At 41.7% G+C, this 13,253-nt stretch overlaps 1 protein-coding gene, 1 long non-coding RNA gene and 1 other non-coding gene across 3 annotated transcripts in view; 1 reads left to right on the top strand and 2 right to left on the bottom strand.

The window, feature by feature from the left end:
* Nucleotides 1–9,056, bottom strand: part of LOC117507056 (cyclic nucleotide-gated cation channel beta-3-like) — a 105,021-nt gene extending 95,965 nt beyond the window's left edge. Inside the window, exons 1-2 of the mRNA XM_034166809.1 lie at nt 9,017–9,056; nt 8,666–8,711 (exon numbers count right to left, since the gene is read on the bottom strand). Coding sequence (XP_034022700.1) covers nt 8,666–8,711; nt 9,017–9,056 — 86 coding nt within the window. The remainder of the gene's footprint in view (nt 1–8,665; nt 8,712–9,016) is intronic.
* Nucleotides 2,533–2,612, top strand: trnaa-ggc. The gene has a single exon. It is a non-coding gene; the product is annotated as a tRNA-Ala (tRNA).
* A 1,114-nt stretch (nt 9,057–10,170) lies between the features above and the next one.
* On the bottom strand, nt 10,171–12,901 carry LOC117511549. Its single transcript, XR_004560956.1, has 2 exons — nt 12,785–12,901; nt 10,171–10,232 (listed from the first exon to the last, which is right to left on the bottom strand). It is a non-coding gene; the product is annotated as an uncharacterized LOC117511549 (long non-coding RNA).
* Nucleotides 12,902–13,253: the final 352 nt, after the last annotated feature.

Raw genomic sequence — 13,253 nt, 5'->3', positions numbered from 1 at the left:
CACCTCATGTTGCAGCAGGATAATGCACGGCCCCATGTTGCAAAGATCTGTACACAATTCTTGGAGGCTGAAAATGTCCCACTTCTTGCATGGCCGGCATACTCACTGGACATGTCACCCATTGAGCATGTTTGGGATGCTCTGGACCGGCGTATACGACAGCATGTACCAGTTCCTGCCAATATCCAGCAACTTCGCACAGCCATTGAAGAGGAGTGGACCAACATTCCACAGGCCACAATTGACAACCTGATCAACTCTATGCGAAGGAGATGTGTTGCACTGCATGAGGCAAATGGTGGTCACACCAGATACTGAATGGTATCCCCCCCCCAATAAAACAAAACTGCACCTTTCAGAGTGGCCTTTTATTGTGGACAGTCTAAGGCACACCTGTGCACTAATCATGGTGTCTAATCAGCATCTTGATATGGCACACCTGTGAGGTGGGATGGATTATCTCAGCAAAGGAGAAGTGCTCACTATCACAGATTTAAATTGGTTTGTGAACAATATTTGAGGGAAATGGTGATAATGTGTATGTGGAAACAGTTTTAGATACAAAATGAGAGCAAAACCAAAAGTGTTGCGTTTATATTTTTGTTGAGTGTGTGTATATATATATATATATATATATATATATATATATATATATATATATATATATATATATATATATATATATATATATATATATTTTTTTTTATAGTTCTATAGGTTTGTGTGCATTTTGGAAGTTTTGAACATTTTTTGGGCTGGAAACCATCAGCTGTATCAGGCAACACTCAGGATCCTGCTTGAACACTGCTAGTAGAACATGCACAAGTTTGCGAAAAATAAAGATTTTCAGTTTTCAACATTTCAACAAAATAACACTAAATTCATAATCTGCCTTTGTGTTTTAGGAATCAGAGATCTGAAATATTTGTGTGATCACAGCTGTTGTCCTTCCTGCAGCAAACACAATATTAAAACCCCAATTCCAATAAAGTTGGGACGTTGTGTAAAATGTAAATAAAAACAGAATACAATGATTTGCAAATACTCTTTAACCTGTATTCAATTGAATACACCACAAAGACAAGATATTTAATGTTCAAACTGATAAACTTTATTGTTTTTGTGCAAATATTTCATTTTGAAATGGATGCCTGCAACACATTTCAAAAAAGCTGGGGCAGTGGTATGTTTACCACTGTGTTACATCACCTTTCCTTCTAACAACACTCAATAAGCGTTTGGGAAATGAGGACACTAATTGCTGAAGCTTTGTAGGTGGAATTCTTTCCCATTCTTGCTTGATGTACGACTACGGTTGTTCAACAGTCCGGATTTTCTGTTGTCGTATTTTGCACTTCATAATGGGCCACACATTTTCAATGGGCAACAGGTCTGGACTGCAGGAGGACAGTCTAGTACCCGCACTGTTTTACTACAAAGCCACGCTGTTGTAATACATGCAGAATGTGGCTTGGCATTGTCTTGCTGAAATAAGCAGGGTTGTCCCTGGTACAAGCGGCCAAAATGGGCTTCTTCAGGAGGATGGCTGGTGTCTCCCTTAGAGATAGAGTGAGACGTTTGGTCATCCGTGGGAAGCTTGGAGTAGAGTCGCTGCTCCTTCGCATTGAAAGGAGCCAGCTGAGGTGTTTTGGGCATCTCGTAAGGATGCCTCCTGGGTGCCTCCCAAGGGAGGTGTTCCAGCCACATCCATCTGGGAGACCACGGGGAAGACCCAGGACTACGTGGAGAGATTATATCTCCACACTGGCCTGGGAACGCCTCGGGAGAGGGAAAGGGAAGTCTGGGGTCCGCTGCTGGACCTGTTGCCCCCGCAACCCGAACGTGGAAAAGTGGTTGATGATGAAGATGATGATGATGACCTTAAACTGATGTGTTGATTTCATTTTGTCATTATTGTCCACGTGAGTCAGACTAATCCACACAGCCCAGTTATAACTTATACAATCAAGTCAAAACAAAAGGATAATAAGTATGTTTGTCATTTGTCAATGCCGGAAAATAAAATCACTTGCGGTTAAGTGTGAAATCTCAGATACTACAATTATGATCAGACATTTACATACAATCACCTGCAGCGTCTGCCAGGCATGCACCTTGACAGGGTGCCCCCAGGTTGAAACGAACCGTCAGATCATAACACTTAGCGGGTGATCTGACTGTCACGTCACCCACGTGAGCTCTGTTCCACATGACACGGTGTCAGTCCTGTGGTGCGCCGTCCACAAGACATGCGTGTCGTACAGGACACATGCGTGGGGCCGGCTGCACACTCCGCCAGCAGATGTGGACATGATGAGATGAGCGCACTGCTTCTCATTCATGTCATTTCCTGACTGTATGTCTGTGACCGTGGGTCATCTACAGAGGAACAGATGGATCACATTTGTATTGCCCGCTTGATAAGAGATTCAGTACAGTGCAATGTTTTTATATGGTGTGTGGTTTTATTTTTTAAAAATACATCCATGTCCTTCCTGATATCAGGCAGTTTCCCACACCTTTCACAGGACAGCGATCGTAGCTCAGTGGTAAAGTTTCTGACTGGCAATCAGAGCTTTTGGAAATTGCGGGTTCGATTCCCGTGGGTGGCATGTTGTTGTCCATTTGGCTGCTCCTGTTTTTTTGTTTGGGGTTGCCACAGCTGATACAGCACAAGTTTTACGCCGGATGCCCTTCCTGACACAACTCCAGTGTTACCTGGAGAAACATACAGAGCTGCTGGTGTTCCAAAGGGGTCTCCCATCCAAGTACTAACCAGATCCTGCACTGCTTAGCTTCTGAGATCTGACGAGATCAGGCTGACACAGAGCAGACCAGCTTCCCGTGGGTGGCATGTAATTTAAATTTTTTCTGCTGTGAAAAGCTGCTGTGTTCCTGCGTGCACAAAACTGTCGCAACATGTATTTTAAAAATTTTTTTATTTATTTTTTCTTCACAGCAGGCGGACGATGTGTAACCACATCATCCAGCTGCTGGCACTGTGTTCCCACATTCACGAACCCTCACAGCTTCTTTGTGCCCATCGGCACAATGTTTGTGTGGGCTCTTATGAGCTGTTCCAAAGGGAGTAGTCCTGAGTTGTACATTTTCGCACTATGTGTGAAGGGGCCCTAACTGATGTTTTTTTTTCTGGACCCCTTTCTTCTTTTTCCAAACCAGGATGCTACTACCACCCTGCTAAAGGCCTGGTCACACGGCACATGGCGACAGCTGAACGAAGGGTTAAAAAGTAAAAAAAATCACAAATTGTCGGGAAAAGGTGGATGAATTATCCTGCACCTTTCCCATCACCGAAAAGCCTGCAAATCAAGAGTGCAAAAAGGAACTAATCAAAATCAAAACTAATGATAGAAAAACGAAGCGAACGTCGACCTTGACGCTTGAAGCAAAATCAAAATGAAGCATTCATGATGACGTGATTGACAGCGGGTATGAGACTGAGCAAAGCCAGCCTCTTCCTCATGTTTGCAGCACTTGCAGGTGTGGGATCTGTCTTTGTGTGGGATTTGTCTTGATAACAGGTGAGAGATGTTGTTTGTCTTCACAACAACAAAGTGTGTGCACACACAGGCCAGCCACAAACAGTTGGAATGTTTGTAAATAGTTTTAAACATAGTGATAAAATGTTTTCCGCGCTATCATTTCTGTATGACAATATTGCTTTTCGTCCCAAACATGGATGAGTCATCAGCGATACAAGGATGTTACGTGCAGCTCGTCGGAGCTTTAGTTATTGATCCATTCATGTATCATCAACCTTCGTGCAAGACACTAGACTTGGGAGGTTGGACGACAGTCAAACAGTACCCTGACTTTACAGAAACTACGCAAACAATAAGGAACCATCAAGACAGAAAGCAAAACGACATACGAATGAATTGAGGTTGTCGTTGGGATTCATTCACATTTTTCAACAGTTTGAAAATTCTAACGATGTGCCAGCTGCAGGAACGAAGCTGGACAACAGTTAAATGATGCCTCAGATAGTCAACGTAAGTCCAGATTACTTGTTTAGTTTGAGCTTTGTTGTCCTTTGGTAGTGCTGTGTGACCGGGGCTTAACAGCAGATGTTATAGTGTTTTTGGGGTTGAATGTTGACATTTACTCTTCCAAATTTATATCTGGTTAAACAATTCAGTCTTTTTCATATCTGACCATAAATCTTTCTTGTGTGAGGGTTTTCTTTTTTTTAACTTGTCCATGTGGTCAGCTGGAAATTTTAGTCAAGCTTGCATGTGTTGATGTTGGAGCAGAGTGTTTGTCCTTGGACGGCAGCCTTTCAGTTCATTGTGATGTAAAACATAACTGTAGACATGAAAATGGTGTTCCAGCAGCTTCCAGTTCCCATTCCTGACCATCCAAACCAATTTCCTCTCAGCTGAGGGTGACAGTTTGGATCTTCTTCCAGACTTTGGCAAAGCAGCTATACCACCGTATAACTTATATTTACATAAAAGTCTTCAAACTGATGATCTTAGAATCTGTAGATGTATAGAAATGGCTCCAAGACATGTTCCTGACTTAAGTAGTTCTAGAATGTCCTTTCTGAGATCCAAGGTCCTTAAACTGTTCAATTATTCTTTGTGTTGTCAGTCCAATGAGTGCTGTCCAACACAGAAGCTGTCAGCTCTTTTTAGTGTTAAAGAAACACTTGAAAAGTATTAATATGCCATTGCAAAGCATTTGGGGTTTTGTGTGTGTTGTCTGCATTTGCAGCAGACACATTATCTACCAACATTGTTAAATATGCTGCAGTGTTGTTTTTTCCCTCATTTTGCAAGACCTTTTTAAATGTAAGTACCGCTTGCCAAATTGATGCAGGTGTTTTTGTTTGTGTTGTCTGCATTTTCTAGCATTGCCTTAATTTGGAAGTGTTGTGGTCTCTCTTGGCCATCGTAGATCAGGATACTTTTTAACCAGCATAATTTTAGACCCTGTGTTGAATTCTGAATATCCAAAATAGATTAAAACTTGTGCTCCAACTTCTTATTTCTTCTTGTTTTTAAAGATAATTTTATGTAATCTGTTGTCTTCTCAAGATAATATGACTGTTGTACCATGACCAAACAGTAGATGGGAGTGTGAGTATGTTGTTTTTAAACCGAACGTCAGCACCAAACATTTTAACACTTATCATCAAAGCATGAACACTTGGGCTGTTATTGTTATGCAGCATGAAATTATCACAACCAAGCAGTTAGTTTGGTTGGATTCAGTGGCGGTCCTAGAGTGATTTACTCCCCGGGCGAAACCCCCGCGTGCCCCCCCGCGCACACTAACGTGGCCACCACCTCCGCCCCACCACCCATGAAAACACTAACTTCATCCTGAACACCCACAATCCCACAAATTAACTCACAACAGCTATTTTCAAGAACAAATTTCCAGTTTTAATGACTACTGCAATAACAAACACAAAGAAATTGGCACAGTCTAATGTGTCATCATCCATGGACTTTGGCCTGCAAACCATTGAGAGCTGAAGCCATGACAGCAGCCACGGCTTCTTCGTAAGGAAGACTATCAAATGGCTTCGCCAAAATCCGGTCCACAACATTCAAATTGTCTGCCATTATGTGCAGCTTGCTACCTAGCTAGCTCGCTAGCTGGGACTGGCGCGAGGCTAGTGTGAAGTTTGTCCGCCTGTGAGTGCTTTGTGACGGTGAAGGAGCTCAGCAGCACCCGCTGCTCAGTAGGGACAGAAATTGCGATAGAAGTCAGAAAGAGTGATAGAAGTCAGTCTCCAAACACAAGCAGCTCCAAAAAAACAAACACCAGAAATAGAAGCTCAATTTGTCGCTAGTCGTTTTTAACAAAGAAAATGCAGCTAAGAGGATTAGGAAAGTCTCCGGTTCAACTCAGAAAAGAATGAAAATGCTCCCACGGATGTTTACACCAAAAGATCGCTGATTCGCTCATTTCGCTATCAATCAAAAAGGGATTCAGCCTCAGACAGATCATCCAATCATCATGCAGAAGCTGAGCGTCCGGGCCGGCCGAGGCCAGCCCACTGCCCCATAGACCCCCAGACACGCTGAGCGTCCGATGGGCGGGACAAAGCCCAGCATTTATCCAATGACTCGTCTCGTTTTGCTGCAGTCTTTGCTTCGCTACTGTTTATAGCACTGTGAAGCTGCGGGAATGAGTGAGAGGAAAGCCGCCATGGGACGGGAAGGTGGGGACACCGCTCTGCCGTAACGTAACGAAACCACGAACCCCCTCGTCAGGACAACCCCCCTACCCTGTTTTTTTTTTTTGACAGTTTTTTTTTTCCCGCACGGTCATGCCGCCCCCCCTGCGATGCCACCCCGGGCGGCCCGCCTCCAGGACCGCCCCTGGTTGGATTGATATCAGCAGTGCTCAAATGTTAAGGTGCCCTGACACTTGCACGATTTGGATCTGCTCACTTGCACGCACTTTGCCGTGCAGGAGAGTAATCTTGTTGTAAACTGCTGTAAACTGTGCGTGGCCTCATGCAATTGCGCAAAGAAAATTTTGAAATGTTCAAAATTTCTGTCACACATTAATTACATGAACAATTAAAAAACACTGCGGGTGAGTGATTGCATCAGTGCACCTCATCACAGCTCGTCTGAACGATTATAACGAGATGTTAAATCTATCATAAACGTATTTTTACAGCTGCTCTTAAGAAAGAATGAACATGCAACTGTTTTACCAAGCTATTACAATATAAACATTACAAACCTTTTTAGACTATTTCAAATGCATTCTCTAACTCATGAAGTACAGGGAAGAGAGAGAGCGAGAGAAAAAAGCTCCATCTGAAATGGTCCTCTGTGATTCCGGAAGCGATTAAAGGTGTTTTCAACAGACAAACTCTGAGAGACAATGATTAATCCACGACGAAATAATGATTTTATACACGCAGCATCCAGTACACAAAGCGCAGCATCCAGCTGGGAACACAATGGGTGGGATTGTCACGACGAAGTGTGTGAGAGTATGGAGCCAAATGCTTGCAAGTGTCAGGGCAGCTTAAGTTTGCTTAGTGGTTAGTGCTGTTGCTTCACAATGAGAAGGTCCTGGATACAAATCTTACCTGGTCCTTTCTGTGTGGATTTTACATCTTCTCCCTGTGTTTGAGTGGGTTCCCTCCGGGTGCTTCGGCTTCCTCCCACTTCCAAAGACATATGGTTCAAGTGAACTGGTAACTGTTGGCTGTAGGTGTGAATATGCCTGTATGTGTTGGGCCTGCGATAGACTGGTGTCCTGTCAAGGGTGGAGCCAATGATCACTGGGATTGGCTCCATTAATTGGAATAAGTGGGTTTAGAAAATGAATGAACAATTGTGATGTTTCACCACTGGCAAAGGTCAAACATCTGAAATCAATATAAAGGGCAGGGTAGGGAATCAGTGCCTCAAACGTCCTTAGAGAGTTGGTGTTGATGCATGTATGTGCTGTATTCAGTGCTGTTCTAGTTTGTGTTGTCTTTTGAGTCCTGAATGCATACGAGTATACAGAGTATTCGACCAGCTTTGTCTTTTGCTTCATGTAACCATTGTCTTTGTTTGACATTCAGAGTAATTGTATAATTACTGGTTCTTTTTTTTCAATTTTCAATTTATTTTCATTTATATAGCACCAAATCACAACAGAGTTGCCTCAAGGCACTTCACACAAGTAAGGTCTAACCTTACTTTACTTTTACGATTCTGCATTGCAAGTGTGTCTGTATTTATATTGCAAGCACGTGTGTCCGACTCATCTCAGATGAACGTCATTTTTTTAAAAGATATTTAGGTGTACCTTAGTATACACTAGTAGGGTTCCACCTTAGATTTGGAATGTATAATAGAGGATATACCCTACTGAATTTTCATGTGCAATATCCCAGATAACAGGATTCCCAATTTCTATTTGTCCCACGTCCAACGACTGCTGGGACAGGTTGTAGCCAGCCCCCACTTACTCACTCCCCCACCCACCCCTGGTTATGACCCTTAACTAGAATAAGCAGGTTCTGAAAATGGACAGATGGATGTTTGCCAACAGAAAGATAAGCTGAAACTTTGCCCCTTGCTCGTGGGCCCAGATTTCAGCGCAATGACTGTCAGCTGACAGAGATGGCATTCTTTCACACCATTTTAAGAAGTGATTTGTACTTCACAGAATGGGAGAACTGGGAGGAAAAACTGTTTTGAGGCGGGCTAGTGGTCTGTCAGTGCAGTGACGACCTTGACCACTCGGGGGCGGTGTCATATGTAGTATCACAAAATATAGAAGGCCAAAAGTAAAACAGCCTTCTTCAATCTCCTTCTTTATAATTTTTTCAGTCTTTTCCAATCCAAGATTACCACCTTATAGGAAGTGGCATATTTAATCCAATCAGCTTCTTTCAGTGTGTAGCAGAGACAATGTGGTGTTGAAATTTGGTGAAGGCTGCATGTCAGTGAGTATATAAGCCTTTGTCATTTGATTACCCATGATTCTCTTTTCTGTAGTGACCAAAGGCTGTTAAAAGCACACATAAGGGTTGTAATATATAGCTCAAAGTACTTTATAATGTTTTAAATGTCAGGAGTTGGCACAGTCTAGATTTAGTTGTCAGTACTGATTAGTACGTCTTACTCTTCAAATCCCAGCAGGTAATTTTTTTAGGACTGTGAAGAAATCTTACCCTTCAGCACCCTCTGGTTTGGCAGCAGGCGCAGCAGGTGCTGGAGCTGAAAGTAGTTGTTATAACATATTGGTCAGTTCCAATAAGTCAGCACTGAATTAATCCTGACAACACACTGAGGCTGGTTAACACAGTGAATTATTTGGTTAGTTAGTCTGTCCACTTGGTTAGTTAGTCTGTCTGCTTGGTTATTAAAGAGTTTGTAGGAAGAAGAAAAAAAAAACCCTCCTTTTAATGGTTATGTTGTTAAAAAAAAGTCACACTGACTGAGTGAACTTTTCACATCGTATTTAGATTTGTGAAGAAAAGTAAGAACATGACAGACCCAGGCTTCCGGTAAAGATTGCAGACTTTTCAGTGGTCTCAGTCTGATGAGAATTACACAAAACATGCCACAATTATTTTGATTTTTTTTTAAATTGTGTAATACTTGAATAAATGTAGTTAGCAGATTGCCTGTGGGGATCCACGGGCTCTAGACTGGGTAGTGTTTATAAAATAGGTAGGCAAAAGTTTTCAAGGTTGGTAAATTATGGAAAGTTTCTATAATCATTTTAACTGAAAGTGCAGGAAATTAAAATGAGAAAAATTTGTGAATAACTGTATTTATTATTTGGTACATTTAGCTAGTTAGTCATGTTTTACAACTGGCAAGGTTGAGATATTTCCTTTGTTTAGAGCTTGTCTGGTTACCAGCGACTGATTAATTGTGATATCATTGCCAGTTGTTTACTGTTGTTATGTAATATCCCTAATTTCTCAAAAAATATTAGTTCCATCGACTTTCCGCTTCTGTGGCATCATTGACCCAAAATACATAAGCATACCAAATGGCAAATGTCAGCTCTCCCCAGTTTGTCCATGATAGATGTTACACACACACACACACACACACACACACACACACACACACACACACACACACACACACACACACACACACACACACACACACACACACACACAGGTCACTATATAGATGATTTGCCGCCCCCTGCTGGAATGGCATATGAGTCCAGAATTTACTGATCAACGTTCATTGTTCACTGTTGTTAGCTAATATTCGTAATTTCTCCAAAACTATTAGTCCCATCAACTTCCTGTTTTTGTGGTGTTCATCCTTGACCCAAAATACATAAGCATACCAAACGGCAAATGTCAGCTCTCCCTAGTTTCTCTGTGAGTGAAGTCATACATGCAGGCCGGCACACACGTACACTAATGCCACTTGGCTTTTAATATATATATATATATATATATATATATATATATATATATATATATATATATATATATATATATATATATATATATATATATATATATATATATATATATAAAACAATGGAAAGCTTGTCTCACCCGGCTTTATTTCTTCTTTCTTCTGCTCTTCTTCTTTCTTCACCTCCTCTTCTTTTTTCTCTACTTTCTTTTCATTCTCTTTCCCTGGATCTTCTTTGCTTCCCTCTTTTCCTTTTTGCTCCTCCTGCTTTCCTTCATCTTTCTTTTCATCCTGTTTCTTTGGCTGTTCCTCTTCTTTGGCTATCTTCTCAGAAGGCTCTTGTTTCTGTGAAGACACAATGTGCGGAAGAAAGTAGAAGCAAATTCTTGCAGCACCTGCGAGCTGATTTTGTGGTTTGACGACCTCCAGCCATACTCGTATGTGTTACAAAACAGGCAACAGTGCCCTCTAGTGGCCACCAGGGCCCTGTGATTAGCAGCAATGCTTCATAACAAACTTGAAAGGCCTGTCTATATTTTTGTTATGGCTATTTTGCATGTTAGAACATGCCACTGTGGCCGAAATTAAGAGGTTCACTTGTCCTCAACTGTACCTCTCAGAAGGTAAAATTGCAGAGGTGAATATGCAGTAGTATTTCTGGAGTTACGTACGTATGGAAATTTTGTGGACCCACTGACTCTAGATGACTTATTCAGTGACTGAAGGACAGAGAATAGATCAAATCTAGGCTTGGGTCTCCCATGTGCCTTCTAGCAAACTCTACCTCAAATTTCATGTCTTTTAAGAAAATTCTTCTCTGTTTCACTCCACCATAAGCTGTATAATGGGTGATACAACACACAGAATTTGTATCATGCACAATTTCTACAATTACAGCCACGGAAGCTCATAAAGATTTGTCATGGTGTCTTGGTGGCTTCCCTGATGAGTCTCCTCCTTCCATGGTTACTCGGTTTTTGAGAACTACCATCTCCAGACACATTTACCATGCAGTACACCTTCACAGTTCAGTACTAATCATTTCAGTGTGACTTTATATTTCAGAGTATGATATATTCCTGTCAGGTTTCATTATATGGACATAGAAAAAAGAAAACGATGGAGTAAGCAATTGGTGGGAGGATCTACAGTTTCCACATCCTCAACACTTTGCCTTAAGTTCTTACATTTCATTTTGATTAATCACATTAAAAACAAATATAATTCAGAGCCAATATTGCAGACCTCACAGTTTTGCGGAACATGGCTCAAGGCTCAAGACTCACTCATCCATTTTTTATACCCGCTTACTCCAACTGAAGGTCACAGGGGGGCTGGAGCCTATCCCAGCAGTCACAGGGCGTAAGGAGGGGTGCACCCTGGAGAGAAAGTGTGTCACAGGGCCACATATAGACAAACAAACACACTCAACCCGCACACACTCCTACGGTCAATGTGAAGTTCCCAGTTCACCTAACCTGCATGTCTTTGGATGTGGGAGGAAGCTGGAGCACCTGGAGAAAACCCACGCAAACACGGGGAGAACATACAAACTCCAGGGCGGGAAGCGAACCCACAGCCTTCTTGCTGCCTGTCAAGGTTCAGTACATTTAAAATATTGCAGTGTGTCATTGCAGTAGTAGGAAGCACAGTACAGGCCCCGAGGTCCATTGGTGTTGGTGCGTATCTCCAGATACTGTACAATGATATGACGTAGATGGGAGCCTACAACTCCCCCCAGATGGCCATTGCAGGTTACTTTCCCAGCCAAGGCTGGTACACAGACAGAATGATTGGGAATCATATCCGGGTCTACATGTTGGTAGACCAGCTTCTGTCCAACTGAGCTACCTACCATTTCTTAATGATTGATGCAAATAATATACAAATAATGAATGTTTATAAGTTTAGTGGTAAGAATATTTCACCAAATGAAATATTTGTTCCATTGAAAGAATATAAAAACATTCATTATTTGTTTTATATAATGGCTAAAATGGATCCTTGTCATTTGATATTTTATTAATTTCTAAACAACAGAAAAGGGACTTTACATTTTGGTGTTCCACTCCTGCTAAAGCCCAACAAGAACTTTAAATAGGAGTCCAAATTGTGACGTGTAGTCTGGTGGTGCTGTGCACTGACTTTGTACTTCCAAAAAAAAATAAAAATAAATAAATAAATAATATGTGTAGTTCCTCAGTCCAGTGAAACATCACATCAGCTTTTCAGCTTCACAAACACTGCCATGTTTGTTTTAAAGCTAAGTGCCGTCCCGTTGCGTGTGCACATCCATTAAGTGTGTGTGCGCGCGCAAAGTGCAATGGTACCAAACGTATGGAACCAACTTTACACTCTAAATGCATTGCAACACAAATGGGATGAATAATCCATGTCACGTGACATACAAAGCACCAATCAAATGACAAGGATCCACTCAGCCGTTATATAAACTCTGATATGTCTTAAAAAGGAAAGTTTGGGGTCCCCTACTGGAACTGTTGCCTCCACAACCCAATCCTGGATAAGCCGTTGAAAATGAGTGAGTGAGTGAGTGAGTGAGTGATGTCTTTAAAAAAAAAAACAGTCAACCCCCCGAAAAAAACCTCACTATAAAAGTAATAATTAGATCTACCTTGTCCAAATAGTTATAGCCTTTGAAAATGGAGAGACTTGATATTGATTGTTTTACTTCAGCTCCACTGTGGCAGTGTACAGAGCTCAAAGCTGCTGTTTGATGGGTTCAAACACGAACAGTAACTTTTGTATGATAACATCACAGAGGTGGTAGCACCTGATTGTACAAAAGTGACGGTGAAACAAATAACTTGCGTAGCTCAGGTCTCCTAATACCCACACTGTCAGATCACAAGAAGTATTTTCCAGAGCAGTCTTACCTCAATGGGGGGATCAGGAGCAGAACCTGAAGAAGGAGGAGGCTGAGGTGCAGCACACATCTGTTTCAATTTGTTGAACATGGTAGCATTCTTAGTGGACCTCACCTCCAGAAGCTCCTCTTTTTCTTGTTGTTTTTTTTTTGTGGAGCTCTTTGATTTTAGGAAACGGTGATGATGCTGTGTAGTCGCCTGCTCACATTCAAACAACAGACTCAGTCAATTAACTTCTAAGGCCCATTAATTCTCTGGAGCCACTCCCCCTTCGATGTAAATACCAGATCACGATCAGAACCACCAATCAGTGCACGAGAACCATCTTCTTACAGTCCAAACAAAAGTAGGTATGAGTGCAGAGACCTAGATCCAGTAGTTTGTTGGTAAATATCATTATTGTAGGACAGAAAATAACTTCTTAATAACTCATTAAAATAAAAGGATCAGTTCATTGGAGGATGACAGTGGGTATATT

This window comes from Thalassophryne amazonica, chromosome 1, assembly GCF_902500255.1.
Source record: "Thalassophryne amazonica chromosome 1, fThaAma1.1, whole genome shotgun sequence".
Taxonomy (NCBI): Eukaryota; Metazoa; Chordata; class Actinopteri; order Batrachoidiformes; family Batrachoididae; genus Thalassophryne; species Thalassophryne amazonica.
Note: the sequence above shows the minus strand (reverse complement) of the source record. Positions and strands in the feature narration are given on the sequence as shown.